Source organism: Nicotiana sylvestris, chromosome 6, assembly GCF_000393655.2.
Source record: "Nicotiana sylvestris chromosome 6, ASM39365v2, whole genome shotgun sequence".
Taxonomy (NCBI): domain Eukaryota; kingdom Viridiplantae; phylum Streptophyta; class Magnoliopsida; order Solanales; family Solanaceae; genus Nicotiana; species Nicotiana sylvestris.
The window spans coordinates 13,703,025-13,719,974 of record NC_091062.1 but is presented as its reverse complement, the minus strand read 5'-3'; the positions used below and the strand labels follow the sequence as shown (position 1 = coordinate 13,719,974).

Sequence of the window (16,950 nt, the reverse complement as noted above, 5' to 3'; positions counted from 1 at the left end):
TAATGCATAAAAAAATTCTTTCAATTTTGGTGAAAAATCAACCAGGTCAAATGAAATACGAAGTAGCATGTACAAACTAATATATGGTCATTTGGCTTCAAAATGATTAAGTAATAATTAGGCTTGTAGTAGTAGGGTTTAATGTTTAATGAAAGATTCAATAGATAAATTTAGTTTCCAAAGCTTCAAGATCCAACTTGTGATGTTACTATCTTAAAGTCTATTTCATCTCTAGTACAACCCTATATAAAGGCAAACACAAATGTTCTACTTAATTGTATAGGTTAAACAAATATTGTTAACATTCTTAAAATAGCACACGCATAAATGATTTGTATATTCTTTATGCTGATCAACAATGATTAAAATATCGATCAGGGGTAATAGCCTTTGATGTCGGGAGTCAATAGGTAGTAGCAGGACAAGATAAATGTAAGTGCCTGCTACCACCTTAGTTAGTCACTCATACTCGATGTTTGGCACAAACCTATTCTATTTATTGATTTGGTACAAACATTAAGCGTGAAAAATGATCACAAGTTATGTTGCTTAGCCTCGCCTCACATCGCCTTTTCAAGATATTCTAGGAAGACGCCGCGTGACATTAGGGTTATGGTGATGGAGTCTGAACTTTTCAAGTTTAATAAATGACCCAGAAACGGTTTTTTCCATCTCTGGTACAATCCTGTTTCCTTATTCTTGCACTTGAGACAAAAGCAAACATTTTCCTTTCATATCACCCAGTAAAAGGAAAAGAAGCTATGTATAGACATCACCTTCTACGTGCATATTCCCCATCTGTTTCTGAACATAAAGTGTAGAACAGACAATTTACAGAAAGCAATCTCCTGGATAGCAGTAATCTCTATGCAGCTTGAGGCCAATGTTTAAAACGACGAAACACTTTAGTTTCCTAATATTCAGATCTGTCTTTAACATCGGTTTTATATGCAAGGCAGTAGTAGCAGCATCATAATGAACTGGTGTCTGGAGCTAAAGGGAAAACCATTGCTTTTATCTTTTTGTTGTGAGAATACAACAGGTACAAGGCTAAAATCTTATATTGTCAACAGAATATTATGCTAAAATCTAATTTCTCACAGCTTGTGCAGATTGAGCTGTAGCTATCATTTGAGCCATAATGCTAGCATACTGTACAGCTGTGTGCTGTGAAGTATATTGATCAGAGAGTCCAAACTCTGACAAAATTGGTTCAATGTGCACGAAATGACCAGGTAATGATCTTTTCGCAAGAGCTTCCTGCCATATGTCGAAGAATTCACCCATAATCTGGTGCGATTTCTCCCATGAGGAAATTGGAAGATATTCCATCTACAAAAGAAACAAACAACTTGTGAGGCCAGCATGCTCATAAGTCATAACATAGAACTGCTTCAAATTTATGAACTACTGTCACAATGCAAAAACTAGGTGGAGAAAAGCACAACAAAGTTAAGAACACCCAATTAACACGTACTAAAATCAGAAGAAAGACGGAGGGTGAGATCATGCTGAAGATAATGGGAGGAGAGGAAAAGAAAAGAACGTCCATTGTGTATTTGATATATATAAAGTAATTTTCTTCATGCCAACATTCATCGCCTATCTTCTCTTTCCTCATCTCCTAATTCTACCTAAAATAGAACCAACCTGAAACAGCCTACTAGTGGACTATTTGGGGTTCAAAGTGAAGTGTGACATGAAGTTATGTTCCTAAAACTATAAACCCAGAAAAGTTCATCATTCTTTCTTTGTACTATAAGGTAGACCATGAACTTAGGCAACATCAAATGATATCCATCTAATAGTGCATACTGATAAGATAGTCAATATCTCATGTCAGCATTTCAGAACCTTAATAGATAAGATCAACAAGATAGTCCCCAGTCCCCACACAGCATCACATACCCCCAGAGACACCACCAAATATTGACTTGATTCAATCCATTCCATTGTACTTCCTTCAGCCAGCACTATTGAAGTAACAACAACAACAAACCTAGTATAGTCCCACAAGTGCGGTCTTGGGAGGGTAGATAGTACGCACACCTTACCCCTACAGGTAGAGAGGCTGTTTCCAGAAGCCAGCACTATTGAAGTCTCATGTGAAAATATGTTTTTGTGTTCATGTTTTAGCATTAAGTAAAGGACAGAAGTAGTAATTATTCTAGGAAAGCACAATAAGTCAATTCCTCTCCATGCAGAATAACAAGCATAATAGACCACAAAAACCCTACATAGCTATGTTCCAAGAAAGTTTTAACCACATAATAAGCATTCAACTGAGAATAAATATCTAAACTTATTTCGTACCTCCATAACTATTCCCCTCAAGCTCTCAGAGTGGATTGGAACAACTTTGCCCACTCGCAGCTGGAAGTCACCAAGTTGATACTGAAACCCCTATGCAAGTCAAATATTTTAATGAGTATTATGAAGTAGTGCTAAGTAAATTCTTTTTTTAGAATTCTGAAGGATAAACCAAAGTAAGTATGGAAAATTATCTTCTAAGAATCACCATAGAGAACAGTGTTACCAAAACCAAAAGGCGCAAAAAAGCTCTAAGGCCTGATGGGCTTTAAGCGCAAGCGCAAATAAAGGCGGGCTTTAATAAAGAGGCGCAAATGAAGAAAAACTACAAATATGTATGTGTAGTCTAAGAGTAATATCTATAAGCATGAATACCAAATATATGGACAAAGAAATTGAAGAAAATTTATGGTAAAGTGAAATATCAGTTGTTTAGTGAAGCCTCTTCAGGATGACGCTCATTGGCAAGGAAAAGTGTGCCTTAGAGCCTTGATGACAACACTGAAGCGTCCGATTTGGCCAGTTCAAAAATAAGTCCTGTTTGAAAAAGTATAGCTGGCCAATGGCCACCCAACTGGATAAGACAATTATTTAAGAATTGAAACTTTATTTTAGGCTGAATCCACAGACAGACACCTAAACTTGCCATCAACAACAACAACAAACCCAGTATATTCCCATAGGTGCGGTCTGGGGAGGATAGTGTGAACTCAGACCTTACCTCTACCTAGTGAAGACACCTAAACTTGTCAAGATTTTTTATTTAGACACTTAAACTAAGCTCATGACCTATTAATCGTTTGATCTCTATTCAAATTGTACCTATTAGACACAGATGTGTTGAAACAGTTAAGAACATACATGCGTGTGTTTCACATGCTGCTGACACAGCAAAGAAGCCACTGAGAGAGAGCCAAGTGGCAATTAATCCCAAATTATCAAAATAAAAGAGACAAGATTGAACCAAAATCAAAAGGAGAAAACTCTGTTTTTTCCCAAAAAAGCAACTGCTGCTCATCTCTTTTCACCATTAAAATCAGAACCAGCAACATTCAAGATCTAACAGAAGACACTCACCCTTCTTCTTCTTTCCATCTTCTCCTTGGATTTTTTTTTTCCTCTCAGTTCTCGCTGTAGAAGACCAATCAGTTTTAAAGGAAAGGAACTCGCTGGAAGTCAAACTCCGGTGAAACCCAATTCCATCAGTCATCTCTCTCTCTCTCTCTCTCTCTCTCTCTCTCTCTCTCTCTCTCTCTAAGCCACTGCTTTTCATCCTTAACCCGTAAAAACTACTGCTTTTTGATTACTTAAATTTTGAAGGTACAAAATATAAATAATTTAAATTTCAAGGATGGCAGGCGTCCAATCTCCCATTCCAAATCTAATATCAAAGTTTTTTATTTCATATTTATATGTCCTTGAAAATATAGCTGTATTTTTTTAGAAAACTAAGGAATGGACTGTCTTGGATTATGGAAAAGGTGCAAATTGAGAAGGTTCCCTATAGAATGGTGACTTTGAGAGAAATGGAACAAAGGAATGGAACTTTTTTTGGTGAGTACATCTGGTACAGGAAGATGGTCTTGTTTTGTTGAGGGAGATGAGAAAGGAATTATAAAGACATTTGAGGAAGGAGAAAATCCATGTCAGCTCATTTTTACTGTGTTCACGCGCTCAAGAGAAGTGAGACTCACATCTTGTGCCATGTCAGTTTATTGTGTTTAATAGATACAGGTTGGCTTGAGTTCAAGCATTCAATAGGTACAATCATTAGTTCAAGTGTCTAAATGAATAATTCGGGCAATTTTAAGGGCCCACATATGTATTCAGTCATCATCGTTAAGTTCTTCAATCTTCACTTTTATTAACTAGGTAAATAATTTTATTAAAGTGGGGAGTTCTTCAATCTTCACAAATCATTAAAGCACAGTAAATACGGATAATATCACTTATAGACATTTAAATTTACAAAGCCAAGACTGTGGATGGTGCTAGATAAGTTAATCATCCTCCTGCAATAAGAACAGGATGGTGCTAGATAAGTTAATCATCCTCCTGCAGTAAGAACAACAATTTGCAGATCTCAGTAATACAAACCTCAAAATTAAGTGCAACCCTTGTTTTGTAAGACTGCAACTTCTCCATTATCGTCTGAATTGATGACTCTGCTTCCAAGATCAACCGTTGCCCTCTAATTACAAAGTAATACTTGTTGGGCTGTTCTTGAAGTGAAATACCCAAAAAATCACGGGGAAACTCCAATGCATTTGCTTGTTCTACTAAGAGGAAGAAAAAAAAAAGTCACTCCACGATCATATCTCCTATAAAGGTGCAAAAGTACTCATAAAAATGACATGCAAAGTTGCCCCCCGGGATTTATCCTAGTGATACGAGGAGGGCACCGTGCGATGTGTAAGTTAGACATACATACAGGTTCAAAGCATGTCACAGGCAAAAGCTAGGTATTTAAGTTGAAAAAAGTAGAGGGGTGGGCCCATTATACATCGAGTCCCAAACCATGCACCACTGCCCTCGCGAGATTTTTCGATTATAAAAAAAATGATACGCAAGGTTGAAGCAGGTTCACATGTGCACAACATTATCAAGCTTAACTAGCCTGAGAATGAATAGCTTAAACTTATCACTAACATATATGTCAATGCTTGTGTGCATCTGTTTTATATTGCCTAAAAGGACCACTCTTTTTTTTTCCGAAGGACAAGTTTTCAGCCTTACCAAAGGCTGCTTAATGAGAGCCCTAACTTTCATTCTCAATCTTTTACCCTATAAATCTTTAATTCCTCACCCTAAAATTTCATTTTCAATTTTTTACCCCGTAAATCTTCACATCCTCTTGACCCCTCCCATTTTATCTTTATAAAATTCTTCTTACTCATGCTCCTACGCGAGTTTAACACTCTTCCAAAAGCCTGCCTTATGGAAGAGGAACAATCCATCAATCAATCAACTACACAGTTAGTGTCAGCTAGATGAATCCTCCAAATCATTTCAATACTACTTGGCTTATAAATAGTTTATCTTACAGAAGAGAAAAACTACCTAAAAGTCCAATCTTTTTAATGAATTCAGAGGGGGGAAATCACCCCTTTATAGTAAATCACAGGTTGGTACATGAATAAACTTTTACTTTATCCCCCAAAAAAAAAAAAGATCCTTCATAACCATTCTGCTCTATTCGGACCCAAATTTCCAAACTACTTTGCTTACATAATTTACGTTACTGAAGATAAAACCTACCTAAAAATCCAATCTTTTTGATGAGTTATAGAAAATCACAGGTATCAACAGAAAATGCTAAAACACCAATCTTTTTAATGAATTCAGAGAAAAAAACACCCCTTTATAGTAAAACACAGGTACAAACAAAAAAGAATGCAAAGATAATACTAGCATGTGTTAAATAGATTATATGGATAATTATGTAATCAAATACCTCGGAGCATGGGTTTGTAGAAGCTAAGAGTAGCTTTCCACCTTCCTTCTTTAACCCCATTTATACTCTCAACACACTGAGATACTTCTGTTAGTATTTGAGTGTTGACTGTTGTGCCTGCATTTGGCTGCCAGTGCAAAACCCTAGGGACGGACAAAGTAACATGGTGTACAGATAAATATAAGCAAATGCACAAAAATCTGTAGAAAATGTTACATTTTTTGTACAATTTAAGAATCATTACCATTTAATTGGCATATTGTTGATTGCAAAAACAAGCTCGAGAAAGTTACACCCTAAAACCCCTTTAGCCCTTTGGCTCTTCTTGAAGGAAAGAATGAAGGGATGTTTTTCCCCAAGTGCGCGCTCATTAGCTGCAAAATTCCAGGAATATGTAGTTATTGTGAGAATAGCAAAATATGCAAAAATCATACATGGAATGAGACGTTCATGCGTCCTAAGTTACTGACGTAAAGAGCCAACAAGGAGTGGCATTAGCTCAGAATTCAGATTGCATTCTTCAAATGAGTCTTATAAAACTCAATGTCATAATGCAACTTATGAAGCTCATTTAGAATTCGCAACTTTTAGGTCTCAGTGTTCGAACGTTTTTTTATTTTGCTCTTTCCAGACTCTGACCATGTTGCAGAGAGTATTCGTACTCTAAGTGCAGTTAAAAATTGCGATTAATTGAAACGCACTCAAGGCTTGCGATATTCCTGATATGCAGAGATTCCTGACATGTGGAGCATATTTGTACTATAGACTATTTGTACTAAAACGCACCCCTGAATTGTGACTATGTGAACTTGAGGATTAATGCACTGGAAAAGTTTGTTGCTACAGAGGCTTTGTCATTTCATGACAAGGCAGCTGATATTCCTTTAAATATCAATTCTCAATGGGTTTCACTCAATTGCTAACAGTAACACATGGATAGACATTTGATGATAGGCTGCGGGCGATTATTGAGTTCTCAATTGGCAATATGAACTCACCAATATTGGTGCTAAACCCAATGGCAATTGACAGCCGCAATATTCCATTCTTGACAAAAGCTGTGCTAGACAAAGAGTACTATATGGCAACATGTGAAGCAGAGAAATGGGGGAAAAGGCAATTTTTTGCAAAGAGCAAATGAAAAAGGCCATAAAAATGTGGAGTGTCTACAGAAAACAAAGAGCTCACTGTTATTAGTGTCATCTACTGGAAAATGCTGATTCGAGTGAGGAAATTTAACTTTCGGAACAAAGCACAAACTCAAAACCAAAAAATAATGCAAATTCAAAACTACTATTAACACCACAAGATTATAATCAACAAAAGGGAGCTCTGATTTTCAAAAGAGAAGAAAATGAAAGCTTTCAAAACTCAAAGTGAGCAAAATCTATAGTTTTAAAAAAAGGAAACCTTGTTATATATCAATCCTCATAACTTAAAAACGATTGTTTAAAATTACCTGAAAATCAAAAGATTTTGATTAGGGCTTTTTCTCGGACGAAGCAGTGAAGGAATTGAAGGTTGAATGTAGGTTATTGAGCCCCCATTACTTCATTTGCCGAACGGCAGAATATATGCGATTTACAAATCGTATTTAGTATGCAATGCGCATATGCGATTTATAAGTCGGATTCTTCATATGCGATTTATAAGTCGGATTTTTCCTCGTCTGCGATTTATAAAGCATTTGTTATTTACGATTTACAAGTCCATTTACTATGCATAACGATGGGTAAAAATAGCACGATATAGTTAGTTTTCGGACTGATCATTCAAAAATAGTCAGCGTTTAAGAAGTCAATAAAAAATAGTCACTATTTTGCTGCAACAGAGACCGGTCCAGCATAATATACTGGAGTTCGGTGCACCTGTGTATGAACTCCATCATATTATGCTGGACCGGTATACTTTGCTGACTCCAGTATAATATACTGGAGACTGTAGCACCGGTGCTCCAAACTCCAGTATATTATACTGGACAATTATACTTGTTGGAACTCCAGCATATTATGCTGGAGTTCTAGTGTACTTATGTTGGAACTTCATCATATTATGTTGGAGTTTCAGCATACTTATTCTGGAACTCCAGTATAATATGCTGGAGTTCAAGCATACTTAATTTTTCGGGTTTTGAACAATATTTTCGCTCAGATTTATCTTTACATGAAAAGTGGCTAAATTTCGATTACTTTTGAAACTGGACTATTTTTGAACGACCAATTATAAATCTGACTATTTTTGAATTTCTCCCTCAGGATGGGGTGGAGGGTAGCATGTGTGATAGGGGGTGAGCAGGGCGGGGGGTATGCAAGTGTGGGAAAAGTCAACAAAAAATTTTAGAAAATATTTTATGTCCTTTTGGCAGGGAAGTTATTTTCCTCCCACCGGAGAAAAATATATTCATGAAAATAATATTTTTCAAAATATTTAAGCAAACCAAACATAGAAAAATCAAAAAATATTTCATACCAAACGGCACTCTCATTTTGTATATTATTGGGCACTCTCCCAAAAACTAGACAGTCCTGGATGCAAGTCAAAAGTACATATTGTAGGAAAAAATATTCCACTGAAAGGAATCTTGAAATTACTGTATATGGAAAAAGTAAAGGAAAAAGCAAGTGCCCCACTCAATTTTTTATTTTATTCCTTTAAAAGATAACATTAACATTAATGTTAAATTAGTATCAGTACCCGCGCGATGCACAAACAAATCATTTCAAATTGTGATATAGGTTGCCTGGAAACAACTTTTTTACCCTTCGGGGTAGGGTAAGGTTTGCGTACATATTACCCTCCCCAGACCCCACTTGTGGGATTATACTGGGTCGTTATTGTTGTTGTTGTTGTTGTTACTTGAATCATGTATAAATAACCTTAAAATATAAACCTCTCAGATAAAAATTATATAACATGAGAATTTAATTATGAAACATGATATGAAATTATTGTTCAGATCTCGTAGTGAACAACCAATCTTTTTTATATATATTTGTAGCAACCTAATCCCTTGATTTTGGTACTTGTATTTCGTTCCGTTGTCGATATTAAAGAATATTAAACATGCCATATTGTGATCTATCTTGGTCGAGCACATTAGATCATATTATCTTAACAAAATTTTTATTATCACTTTATTTTTATCTGGGAGTCAAATATATCTTATTCATCACATCACTTTTACATAAATTCTTTTTTTTATTCTTTTCTTATAGTTATTGTATTATTTAATATTAATATTATTATACTATCATATAATTTTTTTATTAACTTATAATTAAATTAATGTCTTGTTTTTTATCCTTTTAATAGTATTTAATAAAAATAAATATTTTATTCTTGAAATTTGGTATATTTTTATGCTTTTATCCTCTTATTAATAATATTTTAATCATTTAAATTTATCAGTAATACTTTTAAATATAATTTAATTATTTTATTTTATCTATTTTTAAATTAATTTAAAGTATAAGTATCCTCACACTACCTCTATTTTTTTTATGTGCATTTTCTTCCTTACTACAAATGTTAATTAGTTTTTATATTAATGTTTTATCTAGAGCCAAAATAATATCATATTTTGTTTTAAATTGTAACTTTTAATTAGTCTAAAATATTAATACATAAGTTATTTGATTATCATGTTTCAAATGTATTGAGTTCTCTTATAATTAATTTTGTATTAGATGCAGTTAAGTTTTCTTTCTTTTTTAGCTATAAGATACAATTTAATTTTTAATTTTTATTAGTAAGATTACCAATATTAGATATTTAGTTTATATTTTTAAAATTTTATTTAATCATAGAAAAAAAATTCTTAGTTGTTTGAACACATTATTTCTAAATATTGTAGTAATATTTTTACTGTCATTTTAGTTATTTACGTAATATTTTAAAAAACAAAAAAATAATCTCATCTCAAATTCAAATAATTCTTATCATTCTATTTTTTAAAATGGACCGCATTTTTAAAAAATTATGCTATGCATTCAAACTCAAACTAACATACTCGATTCAAATATTAATCATAGAAAAATATTTTCTTAATTGTTTGAACATATTATATCTAAATGTTGTAATAATATTTTCACTGTCATTTTACTTCTTTACATAAATTTTCTTTCTATTTTAGTTTTAAGATACAAATTTAATTTTTGTAAAATTACCCATATTAGAAATTTATTTTGTGATTTAAAATTTTATTTTTTATTATTGTTTTATTTTTCATAAGTAAGACTTCAATTTCGTGGTATTATCCATAATTTGAGCATTCGCATCATAGTTTTAAGAACTTTCTAATCTCAAATTCAAATAGCCTTTTCTTTTAATTTCTAATAGTAAATTTCTAATAATTTAACATAATTTTACTATTTTTTTAATCTAACATATAGTCTTATTACATTTTATGTGGATTTTCATTAACTTGTAAATTTATTTAATATCATTATCAACTACTTTTCTTTAAAAATATAAGATAAATATTTAATTGTTGTAATTATGAAATAAATATTTATTTTGTTTTAAAAACATTGCTCGAAAAATTTAAATTATTTAAAATTTAATAATATTTTTAAGTATTGCATATTTATTTTATTTTATTTTCTAAACTTATGATTTATAAATGTCCTTACAGTATCTCTAATTTATTTTTATTGTTCAATTTTTTTAGTTTTTGATTTTAACTATTAAACTTGAGTTATGTGGACTTATATTATGACTTTCTTAGTATAATATAAAGTACTTTCTCATCTCAAATTTAAATAAGTTTTACCCTTTTTCCTATGATAAAAAATTTGAATTTTTATATTTTTCACTATTTATTATTTATTTTTGATTTTATGTTATTCAATACCTAGTATTATTACATTGTCATGTGAATTTTTATTAGCATGTTTGAATTTAATATCTATTTTTACCACACTCATTCTAATATAATATAGATAAAAATTTAAAAACTTTCTCATCTCAAATTCAAATAATTTTTATCATTTTATTTTCTTAATTGGACCATATTTTCAAAAAATTATGTTATGCTTTCAAATTTAAACTAACTGAACATAATTCAAATACAATCATAGAAAAATATTTTGTTAATTGTTCGAACACATTATATCTAAATGTTGTAGTAATATTTACGTATAAAATATTTGTTTGCATGATTTATCAATATTAATATGAATTTATTATTCTTGTTATTAAAGTATCATTTGTTGATTATTTAATTTTTCTCTTACCTTATAAACAATTTGTATACTTTATGTAAGATCTTATTTTGTTGCTTGAAATTATTTAATTTTTAAACTCAATAAATCCTTAATATCTTAAGTGAATTTTAGTTTTATTTTATATTTTAACTTACTCCAAAGTATAAATAGTTATAGGTTATCTCAATTTACGTCTTTATATATTTTTATTTTTTCTATTAGAGTTTTTAATTATTTTTTCACCTCCATATTTCTAGATAATATAGAAAAAAATCTATGAGTAGATCAATATATAAATATAAGTATAGATATAGATATAGATATAGATACAAATATACATATAAATTTAATTATAGATATATAAATTACATTTGTCTAAGATCTATTAGATTATGTATAAGATTCATTAAACTACTTCCATTAATTGTATTTCTATATATAATTTCTAATTATTAATGTTGTCCTAAAATTTCCAAGTGGCTTCATTTTAGCTTGTCACTTGGCTTAACCACAATGCATACTACTTTCCTTTTAATATAATTAGTATTAGTATCCGCGCGATGCGCGAACAAAAATCATATCAAATTGTGATGTAGGTTGTTTGAACCATGTGCGAATAACCTTAAAATATAAACCTCTGAGATAAAAATTATATAACTTTAGATATTAATTATGAAAAAAGATATGAAATTATTGTTCAAATCTCCTAGTGGACAACCTATTTTTTATATATATATTTGTATTAGCATAATCCTTAATTGTAGTACTTGCATTTCATTTTGTTGTCAATATTAAAGAATACTAAACATGTCATGTTGTGATATGTCTTGTTTGAGCACATGAGATAATATTATCTTAATAAAATTCTTACTATCACTTTGTTTTTATCTGAAAGACTGAAAGTCAAATATGTCTTATTTATCACATCATTTTTATGCAAATTCTATTTTTTTGTTCTTTTCTTATAGTTATTGTATTATTTATCAATCAATATCATTATACTATCATATAAGTTTTTATTAGCTTAATAATTAAATTAATGTCTTGCTTATTATCCTTTAATAAATATAAATGTTTTATTCTTGAAATTTGGTATATTTTTATGCTTGTAACCTCTTATTCAAAAAAATTTAGTCATTTAAATTTATAAGTAATATTTTAAAATATATTTTAATTATTTTATTTATTTATTTTTATTTAATTTAAAGTATAAGTATCCTCACACTACCTCTATTTTTTATACACTCTTTTCTCTACTACAATATTTTAATTAGTTTTTATATTACTATTTCACCTATAGCCAAAATAATATCATATTTTATTTTAAATTGTAATTTTGAATTAATTTATTTGATTATTATGTTCCAAATATATTGAGTTCTCTTATAATTATTTTTGTATTAACTGCAGTTAAATTTTCTTTATTTTTAGCTTTAAGATGCAAATTTAATTTTTAATTTTTATTAGTAAAATTACCTATATTAAAATTTTATTTTAATCATAAATAAATATTTTATAATTATTTTGAACACATTATATCTGAATGTTGTAGCAATATTTTCACTATCATATTATTTACTTATGTAAATTTTCTTTCTCTTTTACTTTTAAGGTACAAATTTAATTTTTAATTTTTATTAGTAAAATTGCATATATAGAAATTTTATTTTTATTTTTAAATTTTTAAATTTTTAAATATTATTTTTCATAAATAAGACTTTAATTTTGTGGTATTATCCATAGTTTGATCATTCTCATCGTAGTTTTAAGAACTCTAATCTCACATTCAAGTAGTTTTTCCCTTTCATTTCGAATAGTAATTTTTTAATAATTTAACGTAATTTTGCTATTTTTTAATCTGATATATAGTCTTACTATGTTTTATGTGGCTTTTCATTAACTTGTAACTTTATTTAATATCATTATCAACTACTATTCTTTAATATAATATAGATAAATATATAATTTTTTAATCATAAAATAAATATTTATTTTGATTTAAAAATATTTCTTGAAAATTTTAAATTATTTAAATTTTAATAATATTTTTAAGTATTATATATTTACTTTATTTTATTTTCTAAACTCATGATTTATAAATATCCTCACATTATCTCAAATTTATTTTTATTATTCAATATTTTTAGTTTTTGATTTTGTATATTAGACTTGAGTTACGTGGACTAACCCATATTATTACTTTTTTACCACAATATAAAAGACTTTCTTATCTCAAATTTAAATTAGTTTTACCCCTTTTCTCTATGATAAAAATTTGAATTTTTATTTTTTCTCTATTTAGTCTTTAGTTTTGATATTATATTATTCAATTCTAATATTATTACATTGTCGTGTGGATTTTTATTAGCTTGTTCGAATTTAATATATATTTCTGTCACACTCATTCTAATATAATATAGATAAACATTAAATAACTTTATCATCTCAAATTCAAATATTTTTTTATCATTCTACTTTCTAAATTGGACCGCATTTTCAAAAAATTATGTTATGCTTTCAAACTTAAACTAACTGTACTCAATTCAAATATTAATCATACAAAAGTATTTTCTTAATTGTTTGAACACATTATATCTAAATGTTGTAGTAATATTTATGTATAAGATAATTATTTGCTCGATTTATCAATATTAATATGACTTCATTGTTATTAAAAATTGTTTTACTGATTCTTTAGTTTTTTCCTTACCTTATAAATAATTTGTATACTTTAATAACATCTTATTTTGCTGCTTGAATTTATTAAATTTTTAAACTCAATAAATCTTTAATATCTTAAGTAAATTTTAGTTTTATTTATATTTTAACTTACTCCAAAATACAAATAGTCATAGGTTACCTCAATTTACGTATCTCTATATTTTTATTTTTTCTATTATAGTTTTTTAATTAATTTTTTACCTCCATATTTCTAGCTAATATAGAAGAAAATCTATGAGTTGATCAATATATAGATACAAATGTATATATATAAATATAAATATAGATATATAGATTAGATTTGTCTAAAATCTATTTAGATTATGTATAAGATTCATTAAACTACTTCCATTGATTATGTTTCCATTTATAATTTTTAATTATTAATGTTGTCCTAAAATTGCCAAGTGGCTTCATTTTAGCTTGCCACTTGGCTTAACCACAATGCATATTACTCTCCTTTTAATATAATATAGATACTAGTATTAGTACCCGCGCGATGCGCGGACACAAATATCAAATTAGAATTTGAGTTATTGGAATTACCTTAAAATTTAAAACTTCCAGATAACATGTTTCTTTTTATTTATATTTATATTTTATATTTGTAACAATCTAACTCCTTGATTTAGTACTTGTATTTTATTTTGTGGTCAATATTAAATAATACTAAATATATCATGTTTGTGATATGTCTTGTTTGAGCATATTATTTAACAAAATTCTTACTGCCACTTTATGTTTCACTGCAAATTCGAATAAGTCTTATCCTTCTGCTTTTTTACCCAAAACAACTCTCTCTTTAATCTTTGCTTATAGTTATTGCATTATCTATTACTTAATAATGTTATATTCATGTGATCTTTTATTAGCTTACCAATTGACTTGATATCTTGCGTATTACCCTTTTGATAAACATATATAAATATAAAAAATTTATTCCTAAAATTTAATTTATTTTTGTACTTTTATCTTCTTACTTGAAACTCTATTTTCATTTAAATCTTTCAATGATATTTTTGAGTATTATTTAATATACTTATACTTAATTAATTCAAAGTATAAATATTCTCACACTATCTCTATTTTCCTCTTTATACACCCTCTTCCCTGCTATGAAACCAATAAACAAAATATATAATATCACATTTTATTTTAAGTTATAACTTTGAATTAGTTTAAAATATTAATAGATAATTTTTTTATTATTATATTTTAAATCTATTGAATTTTCTTATAATTATTTTTTGTATCAGTGTAATTAAATTTTCTTTCTCTTTTAACGTTAGGATACAAATAAACTTTAATTTTCGTTCATAAAATTACCCACACGAAATATTTATTTTGTATTTCCTTAGTTTTAATTTGTTATTCGATTTTTAGTTTTTTATCTAGTAAAACTTTAATTTTGTAGTCCTATCCATAGTTTGAGCGTTTCACCATAATTTTAATCTAAATCTCAAGTTCAAATCGTCTTTCCCTTCTATTTCTAATATTAAATAATTTTAAATTTTTGATTATTGCTATTAAGTTACCTAATATATAGTATTTTATTTTCTTATGTGGCTTTCATTAACATGCCTCTTTATTTTATATTATAATCTATTTATATCCTTTAATATTATTATATAAATCGATGTATGATTTTTTAATCTTGAAATAAATAATTATTTTATTTAAAATTAATACCCAAAAATATCAAATTGTTTAAATTTATTAATAATATTTTTAAGCATTATATATTTACTTTATTTTATTTTTTAAACTAATTCTTAGTATAAATAACCTCACATTATCTCTAATTTATTAATATTTTGATTTGTTTTAAATTTTTTAATCTATTAAACTCGGTTATGTGGCCTTATCCACATCATGGCCATTTTTTATCATACTTAAAAAAAATTTATATCAAATTTAAATAAGTTTTATCCTTTTTTGTTCTTTATGATAGAAATTTTGATTTTTTTTCTCTTTTTGTTCTCATTTTGCTATTGTATATTATATACTTAATATTATTAACGTTGTCATATGCTTTTTATTAGTTTATTTGAATTTAATATCCACTTTTATCATATTCATTTTAATATAATACAAATAATAAATAAAAATTATTTCAATAGGAACTTTGACTCTATTGCTCATATTCTTAAATATGAATTTTCTTATCATATTAAAAAAAGTTCCATCTCAAATTCAAATATATTTTATTCTTCTATTTTCTCCATTGGACCACATTTCCAAAAATCATCGTATACTTTCTAACTTAACCTAGCAATACTCAATTCAAATATTAATCGTAAAAACTCTAATTGTTGCAACAATATTTTCACTATTATTTTAAGAAATATTTATTTATATATAAAATATTTATTGTCCGAATTGTCAACATTAATATTGTCACACCTCCTTTTTCCGCCCCCGCGAGGGTACAAGAGAGTTTTTCCAATTAAAGGACAATCGAAACGGGATTTGTTTATTTATTTCAGAGTCGCCACTTGGGAGATTTAGGGTGTCCCAAGTCACCAATTTTAATCCCAAATCGAGGAAAAGAATGACTCCATATTACTGTGAGCACGTGATTTCTGTTTCACACGACAATCGCTCCAAAAAGAAATAAAAACAAATATAATTGGCCCTGCTGTACAATTTCGGATTTCTGTGCGGCACTTTGTTAATTATTTATGATTTTTGCCCATTTTATTTTATTAAAACAAAATACAAAAAATGTGTGTGTCATGCGTAATTTGAACCGTAATCCGGTCGTTAAATAGAAAATCATAAATAGGCATCTTTGTCCGTGATTTTTGTTTTGTTTGATTTTACCTGCTTCAAACAGTTTAATATGTGTGTGTAAATAATTGTATTAAGTGTTTATTTAATTTTAATTTGATTTACTTGGGTTTTGTCTTAAAAATAAAAATATATATATAAAAAATATATAATAAAAAAAGTGCAGAATTGGGTTAAAATCAGTTGGGCCTATTTTCATTCTAATTCGAGGCCCAAATCCAAACCCAAAACCCCATGTGTAACCCGGTCCACACCAGCTGATACCCAGAACTTCGAAACGACACCGTTTTAACCTGGTCTGATCTGGGCCGTTGATCTCAGATTGATCAACGGCCAAGATTACTTCCCCATAACCCACTAATGAACCCGACCCATTCCACCCGGACCGACCCAAACCCCTTTAGGATGAAACGACACCGTCCCCTACCAGCCAAGAGATCCTGACCCTTCATCGTACCCCATCCAACGGCT

At 28.8% G+C, this 16,950-nt stretch overlaps 1 protein-coding gene across 4 annotated transcripts; it reads right to left on the bottom strand.

Moving 5' to 3' along the window:
* Positions 1–886: 886 nt before the first annotated feature.
* LOC104245617 (mediator of RNA polymerase II transcription subunit 20a) lies at positions 887–7,331 on the bottom strand. 4 transcript variants are annotated; one of them, XM_009801238.2, is made up of 6 exons: positions 7,224–7,331; positions 6,009–6,138; positions 5,765–5,907; positions 4,408–4,586; positions 2,314–2,403; positions 887–1,332 (listed from the first exon to the last, which is right to left on the bottom strand). In XM_009801238.2, the coding sequence occupies exons 2-6, from the start codon at positions 6,020–6,022 to the stop codon at positions 1,090–1,092; spliced, it is 669 nt and encodes a 222-aa protein (XP_009799540.1). In that variant the 5' UTR covers positions 6,023–6,138; positions 7,224–7,331; the 3' UTR covers positions 887–1,089. The 4 variants fall into 4 exon arrangements, with proteins under 4 accessions (XP_009799540.1, XP_009799539.1, XP_070006200.1 ...); XM_009801237.2 differs by having other exon boundaries at positions 995–1,332; positions 4,408–4,589; positions 7,224–7,314; XM_070150099.1 differs by having other exon boundaries at positions 995–1,332; positions 2,314–2,394; positions 4,408–4,589; positions 7,224–7,314.
* Between the last annotated feature and the right edge of the window lie 9,619 nt (positions 7,332–16,950).

Excerpts from the sequence above, each read along its gene's own strand:
- LOC104245617 (XM_009801237.2), bottom strand. Across the intron at positions 4,590-5,764 it reads CTACAAACCCATGCTCCGAG|TAGAACAAGCAAATGCATTG; the intron begins GTATTTGATTAC and ends TCTTCCTCTTAG. Across the intron at positions 2,404-4,407 it reads GGGTTGCACTTAATTTTGAG|GGGTTTCAGTATCAACTTGG; the intron begins GTTTGTATTACT and ends TGACTTGCATAG.